Here is a 26,298-nt window from a genome sequence, read left to right as displayed (position 1 = left end):
CAAATTAAACCACCTACACAGGTAGTTGAGGTTATATGGTTAATACTTTTATCATTACTGGAAGCAGATATTTTCCAACCATTTCTGTTCTTAAAAGTGGACCAAAACAGTGTTACAAGAATGAAAATACAAACAATTTGGAACTTGTTCTGTACTAACTATCATGAAAACAATTTGGTGATACCTTTATGTCCTGTTCAAGAGAAGGGACTGGTTATCCTACCTCATTTATATGTTGTCTTAGTGTGATTAACTTGTCCCCACCCCTCTCAGTGATGGTGCCTCTGAGGATCCAGCCAGCTTCCAAACTAATAATCCATCCATCCATATGCCCTATTACTTCAGAATGAAATTTGGCTAATTGTTTACTATACTTTTAGGATATTTTCAGCTTTGAATGCCATTTAACATATACCATAGTGAGGCATTGTGCTTCATATTCACTATGTAACTTTAAATATTAGTCTTCTTCAGGTCAAATTATTAAAGATATAAAAGAAGAATCCAAGATACTTACCTGTCAAAGATGCAAGGCAAAACTAACAATTCCAGTTAGATATGGTAGGTATTTATAAGAACTTTATTAATAAAACACACTTCATTTCTCCACTTTAATAAAAAGTGCTGTTCGCATAACACAGAAACATTATCATTGTGAAACAATCCAAATAACAAATTTTGTTTTTCTGTCATCTAGTAATTTTCCTCCCAGCTGTCAGTGGTTTTACAGACTGTAGTATATAAGAAATAAAAAAATAAACATAGGCACCATTATTTAGATAATGTAGGCCCTATTTATAGTGTAAATAAAATATAAACAAATGGAAATACAGTACAGTATACATGGAATATTGACAGTAAAGGATGATCAGCTGAGTGAGGTCAGTAGGAATTGACAGATTTCACAGCCATTAGTGGAGGGTATAAATAAACTTCACTTTTACAAGTGTAAGATCATTGTTGATTATTTGAAGTTTGCTATGTGGGGGGAATGTATTGAAAAAGGAGATTATGGAACCATTCTTATCAGACAGGTATTCAAAAACCTTTTGTACTAGTATCAAAGAGCATTGGTACACTACATTTCTGGACTTACCGTCATGTATTGTATAAATTAGGTATGATCAATTTTTGTGTATATTTCTTAAAAGTTAAAATTATCAGTCAGTTTGCAAACTCTACTCATAAAGCATAGCTTCACAGTTTTCTGTCTATGCAGCTAGTCTATCAATATTCCATCAAAATTGCCATATATGGAATTCATTGATACAATTCTGATAATAAATAGTGTCAATAATTGGATGAACATTCCTGTGGATTGACACATGTAATAACTGTAAGGGCTGAAATACAGTTCATGCTTTTGTGTTACTGTAAACAATGCATATTTATTTCTCCAGAATAATTTCTTTTGTGGGAAGGATGGGCTCCTTCTATAACCGCATAATATTCTGTTGGTGTATATACTGTATGCTTATTTCTGTGACCTACTCTGAATAATATTAGTTTACATTTGAGTAATTATTGGAGCATACAGGTATGAAACTAGAAAGCAGAATAAAAATGCTAAAATCATTTTTGTATATTTTCATTATGTATAAAATTACAATGCAAAATGTAACATTTCTTGAAAATGTTTTCAGGTATTTCTCTTATTCATATATATCAGTATATGGCACTTGCTTATATACTTAGAGAAAAAGTAGTTATAAATTTATAACAAGAAATATTTTATTAATTCATCCAGTAGAGTAAAATTTCCCTCCTCATTTTAATGTCAGAACAGATGTTATCTAAAACTTTTAATTGGTTGTTTTCTCATGATGATATCCGAACTGTAACAGAAAAAATTAAAAGAAATAATTATTCTGGATGTGTTATGTGAAAACTTGCTTTCTTTGTGTTTACTTGCCAACAGAAGTATTTTAAGAAATCTTAATTCTATTACAAATTAATATTACAACTATTTCAGTACATTTATTTCATAAAGTCATTTAAGAGGGCATGAAGTAATGGTACAAGAATATATTCCACCACATTTAAACATGTAATATCTCTGGTTTTATTTTTCAGTTAAAAGTTGTACTGTAATATTAAAGAGTCTGTGAAGTTCCATGGGTTCACTGTGGACTGGCATTAAAGGTGACTGTGATGAGGTCAGCACTGGGTTTCACCGATGAGAGGGTTAAAACCACAGAAGTTGATGTGAAAGGTCCCAGAACTCCTTTAGATAGTAGACCTAGTGGACTGGGAATGTTCTATAGGAATTCATCTCCTTTTGAAGTTGACATGCCCTATGGGATACCATCAAAAATTTATATCTCACATTTTGTTTAATTTTTAGTTCCTATTAATTCTGAATTTTCTAGTTTTATCCTTACTTGACATTAAGTAAATGCATACATGTTTATAATAAATTGAATCATACGTCAGAAGAAAGCAAACTGAACAAATAAAATGTAAGATGTTCTGAAAAATTGTGTTTGGTATGAGATATGAAAATACACAGAGCTATATCAGTTCAGAGAATATCTGTCAGTATTATACTCAAAAGTATTGTGAAATTCATATGATAGAAGGGTACATTATATCCTTATTTGTACAATGAGTTGGCTCAGTTGAAGGAATAGAATTGTTTGGACATCAGTTGAACACTACACACAGAATGACATCTCTAATCTTATAATTTTAAACTTTGCTTCTAAGATATAACATGGAAGGGATTCAGATAGTGCTGATTATCAGAGTTGAGAAATAACTGAGTAAAAGTTATTGGATTTCTCATAAGGAATACTTTTTTAGTAATTTTTATTCATAATTGTCACTCTTTAGAAAATTGAAGTTTTATGCATAATTTACTTCTTGAAATAAAATTGTAATAATTTTATTCTAGTAATCATTACATTCTAGGAATTGATATACCTTACATCGGATGGAAGCAGAAATGGGAAAAAATTAAGTGATGATGAAAATACAGTAACTTTCTCGGTTCTACTACAGCGAACCCGTAGCTTCACTAGTGCTGGGTGAAGTAATTTCTTACTTCTTCAATACTTCCAAAGATATTGAACTTATCCTACAGTATCCTTTACTCCTGGGGATGTTCTTAAAATTAAACACGGGTATTCCATAAAGTACTGCTGTACAGCATCTTTTCAGCAAATGCAAAACTGTACTTTCCTTCAAGAAATCAAGCTTAGTGATGAGAATTTTAAGAACCAGTTATTTTTTTTAAAGTATATTACAAATTATTTGATATGCTAACAGTCACTAACTAAAATTAAAATTGTAGGAAAAATACAATTTGTAAGTTCCAAAGTATCGTGTTTAGTCTCACTTACTGATGATAGCCACTTAATATCACTATGTTAAAAAGAACACAAAATGAAGTACCAGTAATATCTTTTTCCTTGAACACTCATTTCAGCCCCATGTGAAAAAGGAAATATTAATGATTTCCTTAAGACTGGGATCTTGTGAAGTAATTGTACTTTTACCAATTACTTGCTAAAAGAAGTAATTTGTTATTGTAATGGAGTCAAATATTTCTCAGGTTACTGTAATTCAGCCCAATTACTATTTTCTTGTACTTTTTCCATCATTGCCGATTACCGATTTTGAAAGAATAGCTTTGACTGTCCTAGGATATAAAATTATTTCATTAGGTTCTAAGGTTAAGGGTGTATTCTGCCCAAAGGCAGGTCCGAACCTCCGCAGAGGTGTGCCTGAGCTGGAGTTCATATGGTAGGGTGGCCAGTTCCTTTCCAATCCTCCATTCCCTTACTCCCAACCAACAGCGCATGGCAACCCATCCAAATCTTGACCACGCCCAATGTTGCTTAAATTTGGAGATCTTACGGGATCCAGTGTTTCAACACGGCTATGGCCGTTGGCTTATTAGATTCTAATCCAATAATAATCTATGCAGATCAATAACAGCTGATTGTCCTTCAAGCCAGTCATGGAAGAGCTGAACACAAAAGATGTAGGCCCCAATGGTTCAGGGAAATCAGGGGCATTTATCTCTTCTAAAGACAGCAAACATATTGTACTTCTTTAAGAATTTATATGAAGTAGCTAATATGTTGCTCTAATTTGTGACTTTCTTGATTTCACAGGACTTAGCTGAGTTGGCATACTTCCACTTGCTAGTCCTGGTTCTTGTATCCTACCTTTCCTATTTATACTTCCTTGTTTAATTCTTGTTCTCTTCTAACTGCTATGAAATAATGATTGATTGCTTATAAAGTGTTTAATTTTCATACTAATTCTTTAGCCTAATTTTTTATAGGATAATAACACTTTTCCTTCCTACTTCACTTATAAGAAAATCCTAATCCACCTTAGAGCTGCCCCTATTAAGGAATCAAAATGATTGGTTTCCTAATCAGTTCATTTGTACAATATTTACTTACTTTAACTGTTGTTTAGATGCAAGCAGAATTTGTGTTTTGACTCAAAATTGAAATTTTCAACCATCAAGCAGACTTTCTCTTTCTGATTTATTGGAAAAAGAAAATCCAAAGGTCAGGGAGTACAGATGGTGTCTAACAATCCCCAGCAAAGTTTTCAGCGCAGAGTCCGTTATGGTGTGGATGATAGTAGTTATTAACCAGCTTTGGTGGTGGAGTCATGTCAGGGGAATGGAGGAGGATAGATTACTTAGGAGAAGAGGTCATGGATTCAGCCATGGAGGGAAAGAGAAGTAGAGGGATACCAAGACGATGATTTAATGATGAGAGGTGTGGGATTAAATGAGACCACAGAACTAGTTGCAAATGGAGGATTTTGGAGGCACTTAGTCAGTTAACAGAGGCTTGCAAACTGAATACAGAAAGGCATAACACCCTATGAATTTATATCTATCCAGAAGAATAACATTTCCTCTCTCAGTTTAAATCAATAATCTGATAATCTCATTGTTTTTTTTTTGTTTTTTTTCCTTTGAACAATGATCACATTGGTAACAAGGTATGTTTTGTTTGTTAGTTGCCATGGAGGGACCATCCACTTGACCAAAGTTCTCTCAGCATGGTCTCCTCCTGATGACCAGATCTTTCCCCTTGTGTGTGTATTAAGCTCTTCTTTGAGCCATTTGCTACACATTTTTGTTATGATTTTAGCTGATGAGCCCAACCTAGCTGGCAACGAGGAATGAGCTGGAAAATTCATAATGTCCAATAACAGACCATTTATAATGGTATTATGATGGTCAAGCTGTGCCTACACATTAGAGATTGTCTCTGTTAGACATGTTGCAGTCTCTGATGCCAATAATGTAACCTCTGTTAAATTTATAATATCCAATAACGGACCATTTATATTGGTATTATAAATTTACTCATTCGGGACAAATATTTCAGATTCCCTATGGGAATCAACATCTATATCACCTCTGTCAAAGTTGTTGATGTGGCTATGTGTCCATCTCATGTGAACATTCTCACTGCCTGTTGACCATTAACTGACCTTACCACTGAGCTGTGCAGCCCTTATCACAGAACTATGAACAATAGTAGAGAGCCTCCGTGGCTTAGGTGGCAGCGCGCCGGCCTCTCACCGTTGGGTTCCGTGGTTCAAATCCCGGTCACTCCATGTGAGATTTGTGCTGGACAAAGTGGAGGCGGGATAGGTTTTTCTCCGGGTACTCCGGTTTTCTCTGTCATATTTCATTCCAGCAACACTCTCAATAGCATTTCATTTCATCTGTCATTCATTAATCATTGCCCCAGAGGAGTGCGACAGGCTTCAACAGCCGCCACAATTTCTATCCTCGCCGCTAGGTGGGGGCTTCATTCATTCCATTCCTGACCCAGTCGAATGACTGGAAACAGACTGTGGATTTTTTTAAAATGAACAATTGTAGGTCCTTGGTGTTGTGGATATTCTTTATATTTAAGTGATTGGCACTGCAATATGGTTCATCCATACATAGTGAGTCTGGATTAATTAGGCACCACAACACCAAGGACTTACTATTCTTCATTAAAAAAAATATCCACTTCTGCGATTAGCACTATTAGCTGTTGCCCTTGTGGGACTGGGTATAGATGGGAAACAAAAGTGCTTGTCTCAAGAAGCCCAAAAACTTTTTGATCTCCTGCTGATAATAAAATGAGACTCTCTAGAATAAGAAACACACTTCTGATGTCACACAGTACTCTGAGAACAATAACACACTGTGACATCTCAATCAACTGGATGAATCATGAGGCGGTTTGGTCTTTCATTCACAGCAAATAAGATAGATGTACTGTATGTGCAAGTAGGAAGGAATATGGCAGAAGCTCTGATTTATCTCTGTTAACCCACAACAGGTAGTACAAACTTTCATTTCACTTGACCTTGAGCCTTTGATTTATGGTGGATGGAAAAGATGTGCATCCTTATGCTCCGAATATAATTAATATTTTAGTGCATATTTATGGCTAGCAAGAGAAAATCATGGGCATGATAATATTTTACAGAAGTCCTAGAAAATAATGTGCAATTCAATATGAGTTTCCAGTCTATTAGTTTTTAGTTTACAGACTGCATTTGTCACTTGGATTACATTTTGTTCTTTATTCCTTTTTTTGCAAATAAGTTGTTACAATTTTACAGGCAAATAAAGAGGCTTTTATATATTAAAAATTGAAAGATAAAGTTTAATTCTAATCCAACCTTTAATTTTCATTTAATTGCAAAATACAAAATAATTCATCTGTTCTCTGAGAGTTCCTAAACTGAGTTTTGTTCTGTTTTATTTCTTTTTGCTAAGTAGCTGTTCATTAATGTAAAAAAAAAAGAAAGGGAGATACATTATTCTCAAGGCAAGAAACTTTAGAAAGGTTGCGTGTATGCAGTGGAGTGTGTAATTTTTCCTTTGGGAGTGGATCAGTCCTTTTAAAGTTCTGGTTTCATTTTTTATCTGTTTGAAATTCCAAAATATTTTTTTTCAAACTGCAGCTGTTTTTATAAAATCTTAACTTGCAGCTAATATAAAGGTATTCCATTAACAATTATGGTATTTTGAACATACATCACTCATAAAATGGCAGTACTGAGCAAGTAGGCTTAATTAATTAAGGCTACAGTCACTTCCTAATGAGTTCTAGCCTCATCCTATACCAATATAACCATCAAACCTGTCAGGGTCGGCACAACATAAAACCAAACATGGCACGGGCGTGTGACTTAATCGTCGATATAGAAATGAGAACTACTTCGAGTTTGTTGCCATCAGAACTACAGCACAAAATTCTATCCGTATAAAATGACTGAGTACACTGTCAACAAAACAATTATTGGCAGGACAGATTTAAACATGGGTTCGAATCCCCCTCAGGAAGTCGTAAAATTTAAGAAATGAGATTTCCACTTCCGGAGGTGCATATGGCCCTGAGGTTCACTCAGCCTGCACCAGAAATGAGTACCATGTTAATTCCTAGGGGCAAAGGCGGCCGGGTGTAGAGCTAACCACTCTACCCCATCACGTGCCGCGGTTAACAATGGTGGAAGCTAGAGATGTGTCATTCCTGACTGAACTGCTCCTAAAGAACTGCTCCTCGGGATGAGTAAGCCTTCAAGGAAGGACTAGCTACAGAGTTGTAGTTCTTTAAGTCCCAACCGACCAATGAGACGCTTGCATGCGATATGAGCGGGACATGATGGAACTAAGAGTAGGAGTACATGGCCGACTTGATGTGTCGCTCTAGCTAGCTCAGCGAAGCGAGTGATCCAGTCGGCCATGAGGAGTAAGACTAACCTGAACAGAAGGTTGGCCAATGAATAGTGAAATGAAAATTTTGTTTGTGTAGATTATTTGTATTATGTGATACCAGTTGCGAAACAATAAAACTTTGAGTTTATTTATTTTAGTGTCGACATAATCTTTTACATTTTCATGTCGGGAGGACAGCTACAGAGCTGTAGTTCTTTTAGTCCCAACCGACCAATGAGAGGCGGGAAGAGTAATTCTTCAAGGAAGGGATAGCTACGGAGTTGTAGTTCTTTAAGTCCCAACCGACCAATGAGAGGCTTGTATGCGAATTGAGCGGGACGTGACGGGACTAGGAGTAGGAGTTGGAATAAGACTAACCAGAAGGTTGGCCCGTGACTCTTCTATAGGAGTGCACGGAGATAAGTTTCTAATGAAATGTAAATTTACTTGTATAGATTGATTGTATATGTGATACCAGTTGCGAAACCATAACACTTGGCGTATATTTATGTAAGTGTCGACATAATCTTTTACATTTTCGTGTCAGGAGACTAACTATGGAGCTGTAGTTCTTTTAGTCCCAAGCAACCAATGCGAGGCTTGTATGGGATTTGAGCGGGACGTGATGGGACTAGGAGTAGGATTTGGGGTAAGACTAACCAGAAGGTTGGCCCGAGACTCTTCTACAGGAGTGCGCTGAGGAAACTTTCAAGTGAAATGAAAATTTACTTGTGTAGATTGATTGCAATATGAAACACCAGTAGGGAAACCATAAAACTTGGCCTAAATTTATGTTACATGTTATAAACCTCATTTTAGGTCCGTATTGAAAATTTAACAGTTCAACAATGATAAAGGTGTTTTAATTTATTCTACCTATTCAATACTTATATTATCACGTATAGTTGTTACATAATTAAATTCTTAGTTACATGGGACATGTTTCGCCCTCAATTAAGGGCATCTTCAGCCTCAATACAATAATCAAAAATACAACTAAATTAAAAGTGGACGTTAAATACAATCATCAAAAATACAACTAAAATAAAAAGTGGAAGTTAAAAGTTTAGTCTGTTCTTAAATTCAGAACAATAAAATTGTGAAAAATGATAAAATAAAAAGATGCTAATGGAAAACTGTCTTATGATTAAACTATAATCTTGTCAGAGACTAAAACTTCTATTAAAATTCGAATTAAAACAGTTCATATAAAATATTGGAAAATCAAAGTGGTAGTAATAAAAAGCCAACGACATGAGGGCGTGTACACAAGCATAAACTTGATTGTCATGAATACAATCTTTCAAGGCCGTTGATGAAATTCGTAGTAAGGCAGAAGCATCTATTGAAAAATTGTAAGAGGCCGTTAGCACCGGTAGGTAATAAAATGGCTGAATCCTTGCTAGAAAATGTCAACAGATGCAGAAATAAGTTTTATGTAAGTGGAAGTTGTTATTTCTTAACTACTGTTGAGTTGGTTGCTGCCCGTCTGTTGGCTCTAAGTCTGGTGTTATAACTGTCAAGTTGAGGCTGAAGATGCCCTTAATTGAGGGCGAAACATGTCCCATGTAACTAAGAATTTAATTATGTAACAACTATACGTGATAATATAAGTATTGAATAGGTAGAATAAATTAAAACACCTTTATCAAGTTACAGTTATAACACCAGACTTAGAGCCAACAGACGGGCAGCAACCAACTCAACAGTAGTTAAGAAATAACAACTTCCACTTACATAAAACTTATTTCTGCATCTGTTGACATTTTCTAGCAAGGATTCAGCCATTTTATTACCTACCGGTGCTAACGGCCTCTTACAATTTTTCAATAGATGCTTCTGCCTTACTACGAATTTCATCAATGGCCTTGAAAGATTGTATTCATGACAATCAAGTTTATGCTTGTGTACACGCCCTCATGTCGTTGGCTTTTTATTACTACCACTTTGATTTTCCAATATTTTATATGAACTGTTTTAATTCGAATTTTAATAGAAGTTTTAGTCTCTGACAAGATTATAGTTTAATCATAAGACAGTTTTCCATTAGCATCTTTTTATTTTATCATTTTTCACAATTTTATTGTTCTGAATTTAAGAACAGACTAAACTTTTAACTTCCACTTTTTATTTTAGTTGTATTTTTGATGATTGTATTTAACGTCCACTTTTAATTTAGTTGTATTTTTGATTATTGTATTGAGGCTGAAGATGCCCTTAATTGAGGGCGAAACATGTCCCATGTAACTAAGAATTTAATTATGTAACAACTATACGTGATAATATAAGTATTGAATAGGTAGAATAAATTAAAACACCTTTATCATTGTTGAACTGCTAAATTTATGTATCGACACAATTTTTTACATTTTTGTGTTCTTGATGTAAAGTACGGTACTCTGAGCTAAAATAGGCCTAATCCAAATGCACGTAATATGATATTTAGAGAGTTTGAAATCATAGCCCAAGTTTCATAATCAAAATATTAATAATGTGGAATCACCAAACTCATAGTTTATCGCCGACCGGTGTAGCATGACGGTAAGCACTACTTGCTTGTAACCCGGACTCGAGTCCCGGGTTTGAATCTCCCCATAGGCTGTTCTCTAAGGGTTTTCTGTAGTTTTCCCTTTTCCCTCGAAGAACATGCTAGAAAAGTACCTTTTTTCCAAACCCCCACTTGCAAGTGAAATTAATACCACGGTTCGTGATCGTATTTTGTGAATGATGGCCAAACTTCATAGGTATTGTAACATTGTTCCTGTAGATATTTAAAGAAAATACACTGAACATCCAACCATTAATAATTTTATCCTCAGTAACCTAATTGCTATGCCCTTTAAAACAATCATGATTGTTAATTTTTAAAGGTACATTCGGCTGCTGTGGTGCGAAGCACAAGCAGATATAAAATACCCACGTGCTGGTCAGGGACCATTTGTTGGCAGCCCACCTGCCTGGGACTCTAGCAAGCGAAGTTACTGAGGGAGAAGAGTAGGAACTAAAAGAACTGCTCCCAAAGAACTGTTCATTTCAGGGACTGAGCAGTTCTGACACTAGTCCTTCTGGTGAACTACTCTTACCCATCTCTAGTGGAAGCCTTTACCTTCCAGTCCTCCAAGGGCCTTCATGGCCTGTACGGAGGTGACTTTGTCTTTGCCTTTTAACAGCTTTTAAATGTGCAATACCAGTAGTAATTAAAACAGAGCGAGTTAGCCGCACTGTTAGGGTCGTGTAGGTGTGAGTTTGTATTCGGTAGATGGCAGGTTCGATTTTGACTACCTTCCCAATCATAGGCTTTTTCCATCCTTGTATTGCAACCTTCAGTATGTTAATGCGATGTTAAACCAGTAGCAAAAAGAATATATATAATTAAAGTTCTTTATTATTATTATTATTATTATTATTATTATTATTATTATTATTATTATTATTATTATTATTATTATTATTATTATTCCGGTCACTCCATGTGAGGTTTGTGCTGGACAAAGCAGAGGCGGGACAGGTTTTCCTCCGGATACTCTGGTTTTCCCTGTCATCTTTCATTCCAGCAACACTCTCCACTATAATTTCATTTCATCTGTCAGTCATTAATCATTGCCCCAGAGGAGTGCGACAAGCCTTGGCAGCTGGCACAATTCCTATCCTCACCGCAAGTTGGGAGCTTCATTCATCCCATCCCTGACTCGGTCATTGACTGGAAAACAGGTTGTAGGTTTTCATATGATTATTATTATTATTTTTATCTGTGGGGTTTTCAGACTCCCAAATCTCTCCACCCTTATATCTATGCCCCAGCACATGTGTTATGGCAGATTAACTGAAGATGTTTCGACTTTTAAAACAGCTCAAGTCCCATGCATTGCAACACACAGTTTGCACATGCACACAGAGATTGCAACACTATTCAATTTAACTCAAGAGGAGTTACAAGATTCTCAAGATTTAGGCTGGCAACCTCAAAACTCTTGAGCGAGAAGAATTCTTATCCCTAGGCCCTGGCTTGATTCTAGCTACTGCAAGAAATTTAATATTGGCAGGAGGGCTGGTATATGGTTGAAACGATAACATGCAGCTTTCTTTCATTGGGTATGTGCCTGAAAAGAGATGCACCACCTCGAGACAGACACAAACGTTTACTTCAGTGTGTATGCACTGTATGAAAATAAAGATCTTAGTTAACTTCAGATATTCTGATTTTGTTAAAAGAAATGTATCAGTCCAATAGGTTTAGAATGAAAATATTGTGGTATGTAATATAGTGAGCATGGTAATGTGGAAGTATTCTTGATATTTCTACTTCATTCAGAAAAAGATAATTCTATATATTAATTTGCCGGCCCCGTGGTGTAGGGGGTAGCATGCCTGCCTCTCACCCGGAGGCCCCGGGTTCGATTCCCGACCAGGTCACGGATTTTTCTCTCGATCTGAGGGCTGGTTCGTGGTCCACTCAGCCTACATGATTAGAATTGAGGAGCTATCTGACGGTGAGATGGTGACCCCGGTCTCGAAAGCCCAGAATGACGGCCGAGAGGATGCATCGTGCTGACCACACGACCCCTCGTAATCTGCAGGCCTTCAGGCTGAGCAGCGTTCACTGGGCAGGCCAAAGCCCTTTCTAGGGCATTAAGTGCCGTGGGGATTTGGTTTTATATATTAATTTAATATTGGATGTATAAAAACAAATTTTGTGTTTAATAAACCCTAATAATGGATTGAAGGTCTTGGTTTTCAAAGATGATGGAAATAACTGACACCTCTTCTTTCTAACAATCTGTTTGCAAGGTATATGGAGTTTCATAAGAAGAGGTGTTGTAACATTCCAACAACAAGCAATATACTACGGAGGTGAGCGCCGCGCTCACCATGTAAGTAATCGTGGGTTAACAGTTTAGTCTACATCATGGGCTGTGCATTTAAAGTTAAATCATTATCTTCAATCTATGTGCCATATATCACCGTTGAAGCCAGAAGAGGAAAAGTAAATTTTATACCTTCACCCTTTGAGTGGGTACTTCATGTAATGGATTCAGTCAGATAGAGTTTCCTGTACACATACTTTTCTAAACCTGTTGGACTGATACACTTCTTTTCACAAAATCAGAACATCTGAAGTTAACTAAGATGTTTATTTTCATAGAGTGCATAGACACTTGAAGTAAAAATTTGTGTCTTTGTCCCGAGATGGTGCAGCTCTCTTCAGGCACATTATTAAATTTCTGGCAGTAACAAGAATCAAACCAGGGCCTAGGGACTGGAAGTCTTCCCAAAATATTGTGGTATGTAATATACTGAGCGTGGTAATGTGGAAGGATTCTTGATATTTCTACTTCATTCAGAAAAAGATAATCCTATATATTAATTTAATCTTGGCTGTATATAAACAAATTGTGTTCTTAATAAAGCCTTTATTTTGATAATAATTGTTACCTGATAATGAGCCCTTTTTACTTCAAGTGTAATCCTATATATTAATTTAATCTTGGCTGTATATAAACAAATTGTGTTCTTAATAAAGCCTTTATTTTGATAATAATTGTTACCTGATAATGAGCCCTTTTTACTTCAAGTGTGTATGCACTCTATGAAAATAAATATCTTAGTTAACTTCAGATGTTCTGATTTTGTGAAAAGAAGTCCTTTCTGATGCCAGCTTCAGTTGAGGAGCTAATGAAGATGAAATAAATGATGGTGAATTAAATTGGGTAAAGGAGGTGGAAGGGACCGGCTGTTGCCTATGAAGAGGAACTGTCCTGGCATTTGCCCGGCAGTGTAAATGGGAAACCATAGAAAACCATTCTCTGGACAACCAACAGTGGGGTTCAAACCCATATGTCTCCTGAATGCAGAGCTTGGATCCATAGCAGTAGCGCATTAACACATGTGGCCACTCCACTTGCTCGTGTTCCTAAATAAATAACTATCAGAAATTGATGTATTAAAAATACCTCCATCTTTATCTGGGCATATTATGGCCTTTAAACATAAAGGTGATCATTGCGCTCACTACCGAGTATGGCACATGTAAAGACCTAGCGAGTAATGCTGGGTTAATGAAGTGTGTGAATGATTCATCACATCTGATAGCATCTACATATCTAACAAAGCACATAAGTAAGGAGTTGTTTCCAAATTTATTGAATGTGAATTTACTTCTGTTTTAATACAAACCATCAAAGAAAGGTAGGGATGAGAATGGAAATAGGTTCCAGGATAAATACAGCGGCAGGCTAGTGTAAGTTTGGATCGCACTGGGAAGGACAGCAATATTCTTTTTGTGTTTAAAAAGATATGTGGCCAAATAAAATAACTAATATAAACACTAATTTAACTAATGAAGGGTAGGATACATGTTTGTCCTAGAATATATAACACTGTTTAACATCTAGGACAAAAGGGTAATCATTTGGAAAATGGGGGTGTAAACACTTACTAAGATTAATTATAATGTTTAATGTAATAATAGACAAACCACTGTATATTGTAATAAGAAAAATCAAATGCTATTGTGTTCTATTCTTTACTAGTATAGGCAGAGTGAGTAAGAGAAATGAGAGATGGAGGGAAAAGAACAATTCCACATCTTCTTTCACTACCATCTTCATAGATGGGCTCACCTCTTAGACTTTTTATTTTCAAGTTTGTTCTTACTTCTCTTTTCTGCTGCTCCCAGAGCCTATAGTAACTTTTCATTATCTTTATGCTCTCCTATTCCCCTTTTTAGCTTCTTATTTTCGATGTTTTATATACAGTTCATATATACTCTTGTTTGTTTCATCCATTTCCATCACCGAACAACTTTTTCTAAGTGTAGACAGTTGTAAGTTATTGACTCCAAGAGAGTTAGATTGAAGAGGACTTACTGCTTGTAAACCTACTTATTCTTCTAAAGAATTCTTTTAATATACTAGTACCAGTAGTTTCTGTAATTCACAGTTTTAAAATAATATTTCAAAGTTATCTATTTAAATAATGTATACAAAAGCAGAAATATTTATTTTATCCTCATTCATCAACATCTGCAGCTCTTGGTGGTGAGTTTGGAAGATCATTAAAATCAGTTCAATTAAGTCATGTAGATATTTTATACAATCTCAGTTCCTCTTCTTCTTTTTCTTTCCATAGGGCCTCTTTTAAAAGTTCCATTTTTATTTGTTGGAGAACAGTATCCTGTACAATAAAAGAGTTTATAATTGTTTGCATTTAGAATACAGTTAAGTGATGAAAAAATTGAAGGCTAATTCCTGACAATGTCTTCATGCAAACCCACACAGCTAATAATATCTTTGTGCAATCCCACACAGCTTTAAACCTCTCCTAACACAGGTGAAAAGTCAACTGTTACTATGGTGAAGTCTTGGGAAGTATGCAGGAATTTATGAGAGAACAAAAACGAGACAGAGTTGAGTACAGCTAATAGAAAGTTATACTACATAATGCGTATGTTTCCATTCATATATGACAAAGATTCATTTTATTTAATAAACTTAACAAACACAGTTGTAAACTAGACTTATGGATGAAAATTTCCAAATCTACTTGCACTCATTTGTGATCCAGTCATTTGTGCCTGATATAAATGTGATTGTTAAACTGGACAACACTTAATGGAAGCTGAATAATAAAAGTTTAGTTCTTTCTTCTTATATATGGTTTTTAAATTTGTTGATTTTTCTTTCAGGTAAATTTCCTGTTTTGCACATCTTTTTTGTTGAAAGGCATTACACTTACTAATGTGCTGATTTGGTATTTAGAAAGTTATGAGTTGTTGTTGTTCTACCAAGCAGTGGTTTGGGAGTTTTGGATATTGTTAATATTTTCACTGTTCCAGCTCTCACGAGGAAGTGATTCATCCTGCTGGTGGACTTCTGCTGCTGTTTGTTCAGTTCTTCTCTGCTTCACTACGATGGAAACCTGGAGAACTTGACCTTTCAATATCTAGTCTCTGTCTTGGAAGTCTGTAGCTACTACTGAGTCACTGGAAGACTGGGCCAATCAGTCCAAAGGTAAGGGTTAAAGTATCTGTTGCACTTGTCATTTGCTTCCTAGTTAGTGTTTCTTTAGATAATTTCAAAGTGTTTTATTATTACAAAAATCCTAAAATTTCAGACAAACTGTACAGGGCTACTGTGGAGAAAGCTCTTTAGTTACATTGAAGATGACGAAGACAAACAAGGATTTATCGTCTGATCCTGACTTCAGTCTCACCTTCTTCTCTTCAACCACATGTTCTACTCCAGCTACATCCTTGTCACCTAAATAACCAGCCGGCTTCACTTGTATATTGATGATGAAGAAGATGAAGAGGTGACTGAACCATGGAAGAGGCAAATTACTTGGAGGAAGAAAAGTCTTAACCAAATGAAACACTATTTTGATGCAGCTAATTCCAGATTAAGAGGGTTCTTGGACAATGACAGCCTGATAAGTTTCTTCAGTTAATTAATCAATCAATCAATCAATCACCAATGATCTGCATTTAGGGCTGACACTCAGGTGGAAGATTCCCTTTCAGTTGTTTAAGTTGTCAGTCTTTTCTTAAATGATTTCACAGAAGTTTGAAATTTATCAAACAACTCCCTTGGTAAATTATTCCATTACCTAATTCTTCTTCCTGTAAATAAATATTTGCCCCAATTTGTCTTCTTGAAGTAAAATTTGATCTTCTTTCTTACTTTTAAAAACTCCACTCAAGCTTATTTGTATTTTCAGAAGGGTACACAGTCTATTGTAGAGACCGAGAAGATAAAAAGGGAGGTGGGGGGTGTTTATTCTGGTGAAGGAAACTTATTGTTCACACGAATGGTTTACCGATGAAAGGGATGAAATATTAGGGATAAAATTAGTTTGTGATAATATGAAGGAGGTGGGAATTATAGGAACATACAGGCCTGGAAGAGAGGAAAGAGACATGGAAATATTTGAGAAAATAATAGATTACACTCACAAAAACAATAATAATGATATGGTAATAATTGGGGGAGATCTAAACTTGCCTGAAGTTGAATGGAATGGAGCTGCAAGTGAAGCCCATGAACAGAAATTGGCAAATAAGTTAATTTGGGAGGGAGGATTTACACAAGTAGTACAAGAACCGACTCATCTCAATAACTTACTAGATGTATTCTTGGTTAAACCATGGGAAATTGTTGATAAAACTGAGGTAATTGAAGGAATAGGTGACCTTAAGGCTGTAATAATGGATGTAGGACTGGTACCAAAAAGGCTTAATAAGAGGGTCACACAAGACAAGAAATTGTACAGAAAAACTAAAGTTGATGAATTTGGGACTTACCTTAAATCACAATTCAGTTGTTGGATAAATGAAGGGAGTAATGTGGATACACTTTGGTCTAAATTTAAAGGAATAATTTGGAAAGGAGAGAAGAGATTTGTACCTGTTAACAAGGGTAAAATGACCTCAGACCCTGTTTATTATACAAGGGAAATAAGAAAATTAAAAAGAAAATGTAGAATAGTAAACAGGAAAATCAAAGAGGGCAGGGAGATTAGAGAAACTAGAAAACAGCTAATGAGGGAACTGAATAGAGTGAAAAAGGAAGCAAAAGAGAATTATATGAATGGCATACTTCAAGAGGGTAATGACCACAAAGGGAAATGGAAAAAGCTGTATTCACATATCAGGAATCAAAAAGGAAAGGAATCCAAATTCCTACAATGGTGGGAGAAGGGGCTGATCACTATTTAACAGATACTGAGAAAGCAAACCTATTTAGTAGGGAATTCAGAGATTCAGTAGATGATTGTCAGGAGTTGGAAACCAAAACAGAAGATAGAGAGGGAGAGACACAGAGGGAAACAAGAAGCATCTCATTCACAAACGAAGATATTTTCAGAGAAATCCAACTGCTTCAGCAAGGAAAAGCAGCAGGAAGTGATCAAATTACTGGGGAGGTATTAAAGACAATGGGGTGGTACATAGTGCCTTATTTAAAATTTATCTTTGACTATGTCATAAATAATAGTGTAATACCAAAGGAATGGAAGGAATCTAAAATAATACCAATTATAAAGGAAAGGGTGATAAAAGGAAACCAGAGAACTACAGACCAATCAGCCTGACCAGTATAGTTTGTAAAATACTGGAGAGTTTAATAGCAAAGTACATCAGAGGGATATGTGATGATAAAAATTGGTTCATGAGGAGCCAGTATGGATTTAGAAAGAAATTTGCTTGTGAGGCACAACTGGTGGGATTTCAGCAGGACATATCAGATCAGTTGGATTTAGGAGGCCAGTTAGATTGCATAGCCATAGATCTTTCCAAAGCCTTTGATAGAGTGGAACATGGAATATTATTAAAGAAATTGGAGGGAATTGGATTGGACGTAAGGGTTACACGTTGGATAAAAACATTTCTAAATTCAAGGGTTCAGAAAGTCAAAGTAGGAAATAATGTATCACAGGAAGAGAAAGTTTGGAAGGGAATTGCACAGGGTAGTATAATCGGTCCGTTACAATATAACATCAAAAATAAGATTGTATGCAGATGACATAATTGTTTATAGGGAAATAAATAATATTGAGGATTGTTCAGAATTAAAAAGGGACCTTGAGAGTATCCAGCAATGGGTTGAAGAGAATAATATGAAGGTTAATGGAGGCAAATCAACTGTTACAACATTTACAAACAGGAGTTTTAAAACTGAATTTGAATATACTTTGGATGAGGTAGTTATCCCAAAAGATGGCAAGTGCAAATACTTAGGTGTGAGATTTGAAAGTAATTTGCACTGGAAGGGTCATGTGGATGACATTGTTGGGAAAGCATACAGATCTTTACATGTCATAATGAGGCTACTTAAAGGATGTAACAAAGAATTAAAAGAGAAAAGTTACTTAAGTATGGTTCGTCCATTATTGGAATATGCAAACAGTGTTTGGGATGCTCACCAAGAATACCTAATAAAAGAAATAGATAGTGTGCAGAGGAAAGCAGCAAGATTTGTAACAGGGGATTTCAGGAGAAACAGTAGTGTATCAGAAATGTTAAAGGAACTTGAGTGGGAAACTTTATGTAAGAGAAGGGAGAAAACTAGACTTATAGGATTATATAGAGCCTATACAGGAGAAGAAGCATGGGGAGATATCCGTGAGAGGCTTCAGTTGGAAAATAATTATATCGGCAGGACTGACCACAAATATAAAATTAGAAGGAATTTTAGCAGAAGCGATTGGGGTAAATTTTCACTCATTGGGAAGGGTGTGAAGGAGTGAAACAGTTTACCAGCGGTAGTGTTTGATCCTTTTCCTAAATCTGTACAGATATTCAAGAAGAGAATAAACAGCAACAGAGAAAATAAATGAAATGTTAGAGGGCATTCAACCAGTGCAGGTTAATGTAAATAAAAAATGTGTGTGAATAAATTAATTCCATCCCCTGGTCTAAGGAGTTTGGACAGCCAAAATAGGGGACTGCCTGTAGGGGTGAAGTACAGTGGGGACTTCGAGGGCCCTGGGACTGCTACGGTAGCTGTGAAGGCCCTTCAGGAACTCTGAACAGTGGTGGCAAAAGGGGCTCTGGTTAAGACGCAGCAGGTCGTTATGCTACTTAGGTTCCAGAAATGGTAAAAAAAAAAAAAACAGTAAATAAATGCAATGTAAATTTTAATCTTATACCAGTTGTATAGTATCATTTGAAGTAATTCCACATACTGTATATCAGTTGACTATATTTGTAAGTAGTACAGGAGATATTATAAGTAGAATTTTGTAAACAATATAAATTTATTAAGGATGAGCTGTGTGTTTAATAGAAAAAATTGTTAGCATAAATTGTATAATATTGTATTTTGGGAAAAAAAATTTCTCTTGTTAATTTAATATCTAGTGCTTGACAATAATGTATTTTAGTGTACCATTTGCCACCAAGGTAGACACCTCATTTGAAAATAAAGAGATTTTGATTTGATTTTGATGTCATTCTAAGCCATCTCTCCACTAATTGCTCGGACCATTCCACTTCTTGCAAGTGATTAATATCATTGTAGATCTGTATTGAAAGTTATTATACCTGTACTTATTAAAATAATTAATTGTTTATTGTTCATCCACCTATTCAATACATTAAGTTATAAGAAATTTTAGGATTTAATCCTTATTATATTGAAATGGGGCATGTTTTGCCTCTCTCTGTAGGCATCATCAGCCATTGTATCTCCTCAAGATTAAATCAGGCACCTGATTTAAAGTTAACTTATAAGTTACTAAGATTGCACATCTATTCACTTAAAATTGGATAAGTGGTCATTATAGAAGAATTGTAATGTAAAATTATGGTGATGTGTTGAATTAACAAAATTATAGCAATAGCTATGATTAAAGATTGATTGTATCAAATATACATAATAATGACATATGGTGACAATATTATGTAATGTTAAAAGCTGTTGCACTTTTTCAGTATGATTATAAGAAAACACATTCCAACTAAGATATCAGTTGGCAATATTATTAAAATCTTATATAAATAATAACGTTAAAAATATAAAATCATCTGGTTAAAGTCCTGGGTTCGAGAAATTAACAATTTGTTATACATGCTCATATATGTATATGGTTGAAGTATTAGCCTTTGACGTAGTCCTTGGAGAAGAGTTCAAGAATTAAATTTTAAACAACAAGAACGTAATTAAAGTTGTCATGAACTCAATAGGGCCATCTTCCATCATTGTAGAGTATTGATAGAGAAATAAAGGTGCAATTAGCATAGCTTGTTGATGTTGGAATGTACTGATACAAGTGAGCTGGTTGAAAGGGAACAATCAAACTTTTGATAGATGTGAGTGGGTGGAATGCCGAGTGTGTGTTGAAAGTCTCTTAGACCGCTGAGATGTTACCTCAACATGAACAGTTCATTCCTGCTAACAGACACCACTTTAGAATCAGGATTTTTGTAATTTATGAACGCCCCACAAATAATATATTAAATTTCATTGTTGTGACTTAGCAATGGACCAGAACTGGCAGCTGTGGGAAGGTTAGGACATGAGAAATTAAAAGATAGCCACTTAGAAATATCCTTAATAGACTTATCAGTGAAATGTTCAACATCAGTAGGCTCATCCACTTGTACTCTAACTCAGATAATTGTTAAACTTACTATACTTCATTATTGTGAGTATAATGCCATTAAGGGTGTTGGATAATTGAGTTTGAATTTGTAACTTTTTGTCATAAAAAAATAGAACTATTAAATTATTATAAAGTAATATCTTAGGTAGTAAGATTCTCTCGGCATTTTATCTTTTCCATTCTATTTCTATAGACTATTGTACTTTTTGGATAACAGTGTTAGGCATTTTTAAATTTAAATTTTTACTATGTTTTTAGTTCATCCACGACTGACCAGATCAGTGAGACTCTTCTTTTTTTCTTTTTACCCTTCCTAAAGTAGTCATCTTTCTTTCACACAACCTTGGAAAATGGCCAATCCACATCTCTGATGGCATTCGTCAACTTCTTGTCAAGTGTGGTCCTAAGGAAGTAACCAACATAGAATTCCCTCTTAGCTCAGACAATTGCAGATTTAGTAGAAATCATTATCACAGACATCTAAAGAGTGGTGAAGAAGTCCCATGGATTATCTACTCTGTATAAAAAATGTAATATTCTGTTTTATTACCATCTTTTCAGTAAACCCGACTTGAAATCGCTGTTTTTAGAATCTGGTAACTGAGAAGGAGACACATGTCTGAGCTACTCTCTGAACACAAAACATTCTGTGGCCATATGAGTGTGTTTCAGGATTAAACTGATTGTAGTAAGAGGGTTAACATGGAGGAAAGGATTGATCATGAAAATCAAAAGGATGAGGCTGAATGTTGGAGAGAAGTATTTAATCACATAGTACTCATGGTAGAGATTTTGGACTCTCAAAATCTAGCACTGCATGGGAAAATCAATACATTTTATACCAGAGACAATGGTAATTGAACTGATTCAATATTATCATTGCCGGGCTGAGTAGCTCAGACAGTGGAGTGCTGGTCTAATGAGCCCAACTCGGCATGTTTAATCCTGGCTCAGTCTGGTGGTATTTGAAGGTGCTAAAATTCATCAGCCTTGTGTCGGTAGATATACTGGCAAGTAAAGTAACTCCTGTGGGACAAAATTCTGGTACCTTAGCATCTTCGTAAAAACAATTATCATTATCATCATTATCATTGCTGAGCATTCATGGAGTATAACATCAAAAGAAATTTTTGTACATTATATGGAAAAAAATTCAGAATGAAATAATCAGGCTGCTAAGGTTGAACATAAAACAGTACATTATAGATGTACAGAAATATACTTATTACTAAAATATTTTGTAATGTATGCTCAATGTGAGTCATACCGAGCAATTGTCTTTGATTATCTGATACAGCATTTGTGAACTAAGAAAAATCCTTGCATCTAAGGCTTTGTTCCAATAGAATCTTCAACTAGGGAGGCTCTTACCAGAACACTTTTAAGTCAGTTATAATATTTAAAGCTACCTCTGAGTAATATGCGTGGACAGGGGTATGGGAGAAAAGATGGTGGAGTAAAAAAGGAATTCTCATTTTGAATCCTCAAGCTTTCCTTGTACCATGCAGTTTTCACTCTTAACTTGTTCTGAATGATGCAACACTGTTGTGAATTGAAGCTCTAAACTCCTTGGCACAGTAAAAGAACTAAAAATATTTTTTCTGTTTCACCACACAGATGGTCTATGTTAAAACAATCATATAACTTCATTAATCCTGTAGAGGGCGCATCACGGTCTTTTCGACCAGGTTCAGAGATAAATGTCTATAGTTCTTAACGTAGCGGGCCACTAGCTTCCATCCCCTCAGTACCTTACATTGGAGTCTTTCACTATCAGTGTGCGTAAACGATTCATGCCTCACGCTCCTCAGTTTCAGCCGGAGTGCATTGTTCTACAGACCCGGTCTAAAACTCCTGGTGCGCCGCATGATGTACGCGTGTTTATGAGTTAAGTTTCATTTTAGGTTTTCAGTTAATAGGTAGTAAGAATGTGTCAGTTTTGTTTTATTTTCATATAAAATAGTGCCTTCGTATATACTGATGTCCAACACACCATGGATGGAAATAGGGGATGAGAAATCAAAAGCCTTTTAGAAAAGGAACATTCGCCAATTATTAGGATTTCCTGAAGAAGAGCAGTGCTCTGAAGCTCTATAAGAACTAGAAGGTCCTGGAACTAAAGAAAAGAACAGAAAAACCAAGACTAGATGCCGTGATGTCAGCAACATATCTGAGAACACAACTTGGCAGTGACATGTGCTGAATGTCATACGAAAAATCAAGAATCAAGTGATGATGGAGAATGGATGTCAATGTTCAACATCTAATTTTTGTATTAAAATACCTTTGAACATTATTTACAAGTTGATTCAAAATTATTTACTGGTTTTCTAACATTAAAAATAGTTGTTGCATAATTTGTGCTAGTTTTTTCCGACCCGGTCTAAAACACCATGCACGCCTCCTCACGGTGTTATTTCTACGTGCCCTCTCCAGGGTTAACATTGAAACCTTATAATGAAACTCACTGAGAAAGCAGGACTGATGCGATAACTCTGCTGAGACACTAGGTTGGGGAAGTTTATGATGCCATATTAGAGCTCTCCAATAACCCCAGAATTGATGCTTATAGCAAAAAACTCTGCGCTGAGCTTAGCTTAAAAAATCAAGAACTTTGTCTGTTTGTCTACTATCTTGTACTGTGGCACTCAGTTTTTTTCAGAGTTAGTCTAGTCGATTAACTTTCACAAAATGAATAGTTAGATAATTCAAAAGCTGTAGAGTGAATTAATCAGGTGAAATGCTACTTTGAGGAAATCAGGAACTACAAGGGATTTAAAATGGTACTTTTTGATGCTGAGGAATTTGCTGAAAACTTAGGAAATTGAACTATACTTTGAAAGAGTGGCACAGCTGCATCCAAGAAGAATCAAGAAACAGCTTGAATATGATTCTGAAGACAAACCTCACCCTGAACTTAAGGAAGCTTTCAAAAGAATATGTTTCTTCTATGTTCTAGATAGAATTATGTTTTTTTTTTTTGAGAATAGATTCATGCAACTCCAACAACATCAAGATATTTTTGGGTATATGTATGATGTTTTAATCTTGAAAGTGTCAGAAAGTGAAAAAAGGAGGAACTGTTAAAATAGAGTTCTGATTTACAAATTACTTTGACAAAAGGAAATCATTCTGTTGAAGACAGGTTTGAATACGAAATTTACAAACCTATATATAGCCTTGATAGTTGCTCTTACTCTGTCTGTTACAGTTTCTTATGGAGAAGGAAGCTTCTCCAAGATCAAGCTAATAAAGAATTATCTGAGATTAGCAATGAATCAAGAATGATTGTTTGGCTTGGCACTAATATCAGCTGAGTATGACATCCTCAAGAAAATCAATTTAGATGATAATGAGAGATTTTGTGGAAACAAAAGCTTGTGAAGTGCTACTGTAGTTACAAATACTGTATATGGCTTGCACAGTAAATATGTTTGTAAGTTGAAGACTGAAATTTAAATTATAGCTTGTTGTGGTAACCTTTTTTGTGTAGACTATATTAATTTGATTTAATTTTGAATAAATGCAAGAACCAACAACAACAACAACAAAAATCCACAACAGTGACTTTACAAGTAACTTGGTAATTTTAAAATTTTAATTCAAACTAGCATATATACCCGTTCTTCGCACAGGTAATCGATTTCACGATTCCTTAATGAATTTATGCGAAGTTACATGCCTGTATTCGATCATTTAATACGGCATGGTAAACTGATATTCTTCTACGAAAGCACGTGTCAGTAACATGAAGTCCAATAAAGCTGAACAATGTGGAGACAGAATGAGGATGGCCACAGAGTGTATTGAACAGTACAGCTACTGATCTGAAGTTGTGCATAATTCTCCCTGTTTCTCAGTTACATATTGGTGTTAATCTGAAAGTGGCAGTCGTGCTGTAGCTGAAGACTCATGAAACCAATCGTTGATGATAACGTCTCTTATTACCTGTTGTATTGAAAAGAGTAAAATGGCTTTATAGGTAAACACTTTAATCCACCTAGAAATAACATGACAGCCTGTAAAACAGTCCATTAATGGTATCTCCCTTATTAATCCTCATACTGAAATGATGCACATGAGAAAAAAGCTTTAGAAATTGATTTCCATTAGGGCAGGTAGATTTCCATTAAGTTTGGTTGTGCATATTTTGTGGGAGTGCAAGATCACGGTTTCAGTTCTGTATAAAACCCCAACCAGTTCAGGGATTTAGAAACAATATGGGCCCTAAAACCTACCCTAGGACAGGTGGATTCTAAATATGAAGTTTGGTAGAAATATATCCAGTAGTTTTCAAGTTACAAGAATTAGACAAACAAACAAACAGACACCAAAGCAAAAAAATATGCAGATGATCAATACTATACCTGAAACGGATAACTGAATAAAAATTTTGCCAAAATAGTCATTGTACATGGTCATTACGATCTTATTTATATAGATAAGGAATCTGCTCCACGTACAACAACTTTTGGTCTATGTCCACTGGACTAAGCCTGTAAAACCATCCATTAACTCTTTCTGGTCTACAGCAGCTGAAATTATGCTCAGGCTGCGCTGTGGGCATAGCCCGTAGTAAGGTTTGACAATTCACTAAAAATCGAGAACGAGCTATACACGCATTCTGGTGGTTACTTCGTGTTTCTTCATGTAATAGTTACGAGAGTATTTAAGCAGATGGCAGTATTATAAGTCAGAGAATTCATGATATTTTCGATCAATGCATCAGTAGATGTCACTCAGTGAGCTCTAAGACATGGCTTCTCGCGGCAAACATGTGCTTGACGAAAGTGATATTTTCGATATTTTATGTGACGATAGTGGCGCGGAGGGTGATGTTATCAAAGATACTCAGAGTGAAGGATGCTGAAGGTATGTAATTATAAGTTTATGCGTAAATGAACATACTGTATTATTGACATATGAATTCGAAACAACTTTTTACATTTCATTATGAATGGAGTTCGTTTTGCGGTCTACCGCATGTTCCCTGCGTATTTCATATTTCCGTGAACATGTAAGATTGTCTACATATTAGTAAAGTTGTCTGTTTTTTTCTTTTCTAGATATGAGGGATTACAATGTTAGAGGTGACTTTGAATACAATGCTGTGAATAATGACAGCAGTGCCAGTGATGCAGGTAAGCATAACCTAAATATGTCAAGTGACAGCAATATTTTTGCCATACATTTTGTTTATGTTATGAAATGTGACAACCTTCACTATTCTAACTCCTTTTTATACTTCAGAAAATGCACCTGCCTATGAAATACCCCCAGAACTGGAACAATCTAAGAAAAGAAGGCATCATAAAGCACCCATGACAGATGCTGATTTGGGATGGGATGATGTAAGAGCTGACTCACCTCCAAGAAGAAACAAGATTTATGCAGAGATTCCAGGAGTTGCTGTTGAACTGGATAATTTTTCAAGTGAGTACGACTGCTTCCAGTATAATTTCACTAAGGATGTGATCAAGAATACAAAGCAACAAACC

The 26,298-nt window shown here is 35.5% G+C and overlaps 1 protein-coding gene across 7 annotated transcripts in view; it reads right to left on the bottom strand.

Annotated features, from left to right (window-relative positions):
• KaiR1D (Kainate-type ionotropic glutamate receptor subunit 1D) overlaps nucleotides 1-26,298 on the bottom strand; it is a 1,117,017-nt gene that overhangs the window by 35,860 nt on the left and 1,054,859 nt on the right. Inside the window, exon 20 of one of the 7 annotated variants that reach the window (XM_067143367.2) lies at nucleotides 603-1,835. The exons of 5 other annotated variants lie outside the window; for them this stretch is intronic. In XM_067143367.2, coding sequence (XP_066999468.2) covers nucleotides 1,803-1,835 — 33 coding nt within the window. In that variant the 3' untranslated portion in view covers nucleotides 603-1,802. One more of the 7 variants, XM_067143365.2, reaches the window with a different exon arrangement.

Source organism: Anabrus simplex, chromosome 3 (genome assembly GCF_040414725.1).
Source record: "Anabrus simplex isolate iqAnaSimp1 chromosome 3, ASM4041472v1, whole genome shotgun sequence".
NCBI lineage: Eukaryota > Metazoa > Arthropoda > Insecta > Orthoptera > Tettigoniidae > Anabrus > Anabrus simplex.
This window is presented reverse-complemented; position numbering and strand designations above follow the sequence as displayed.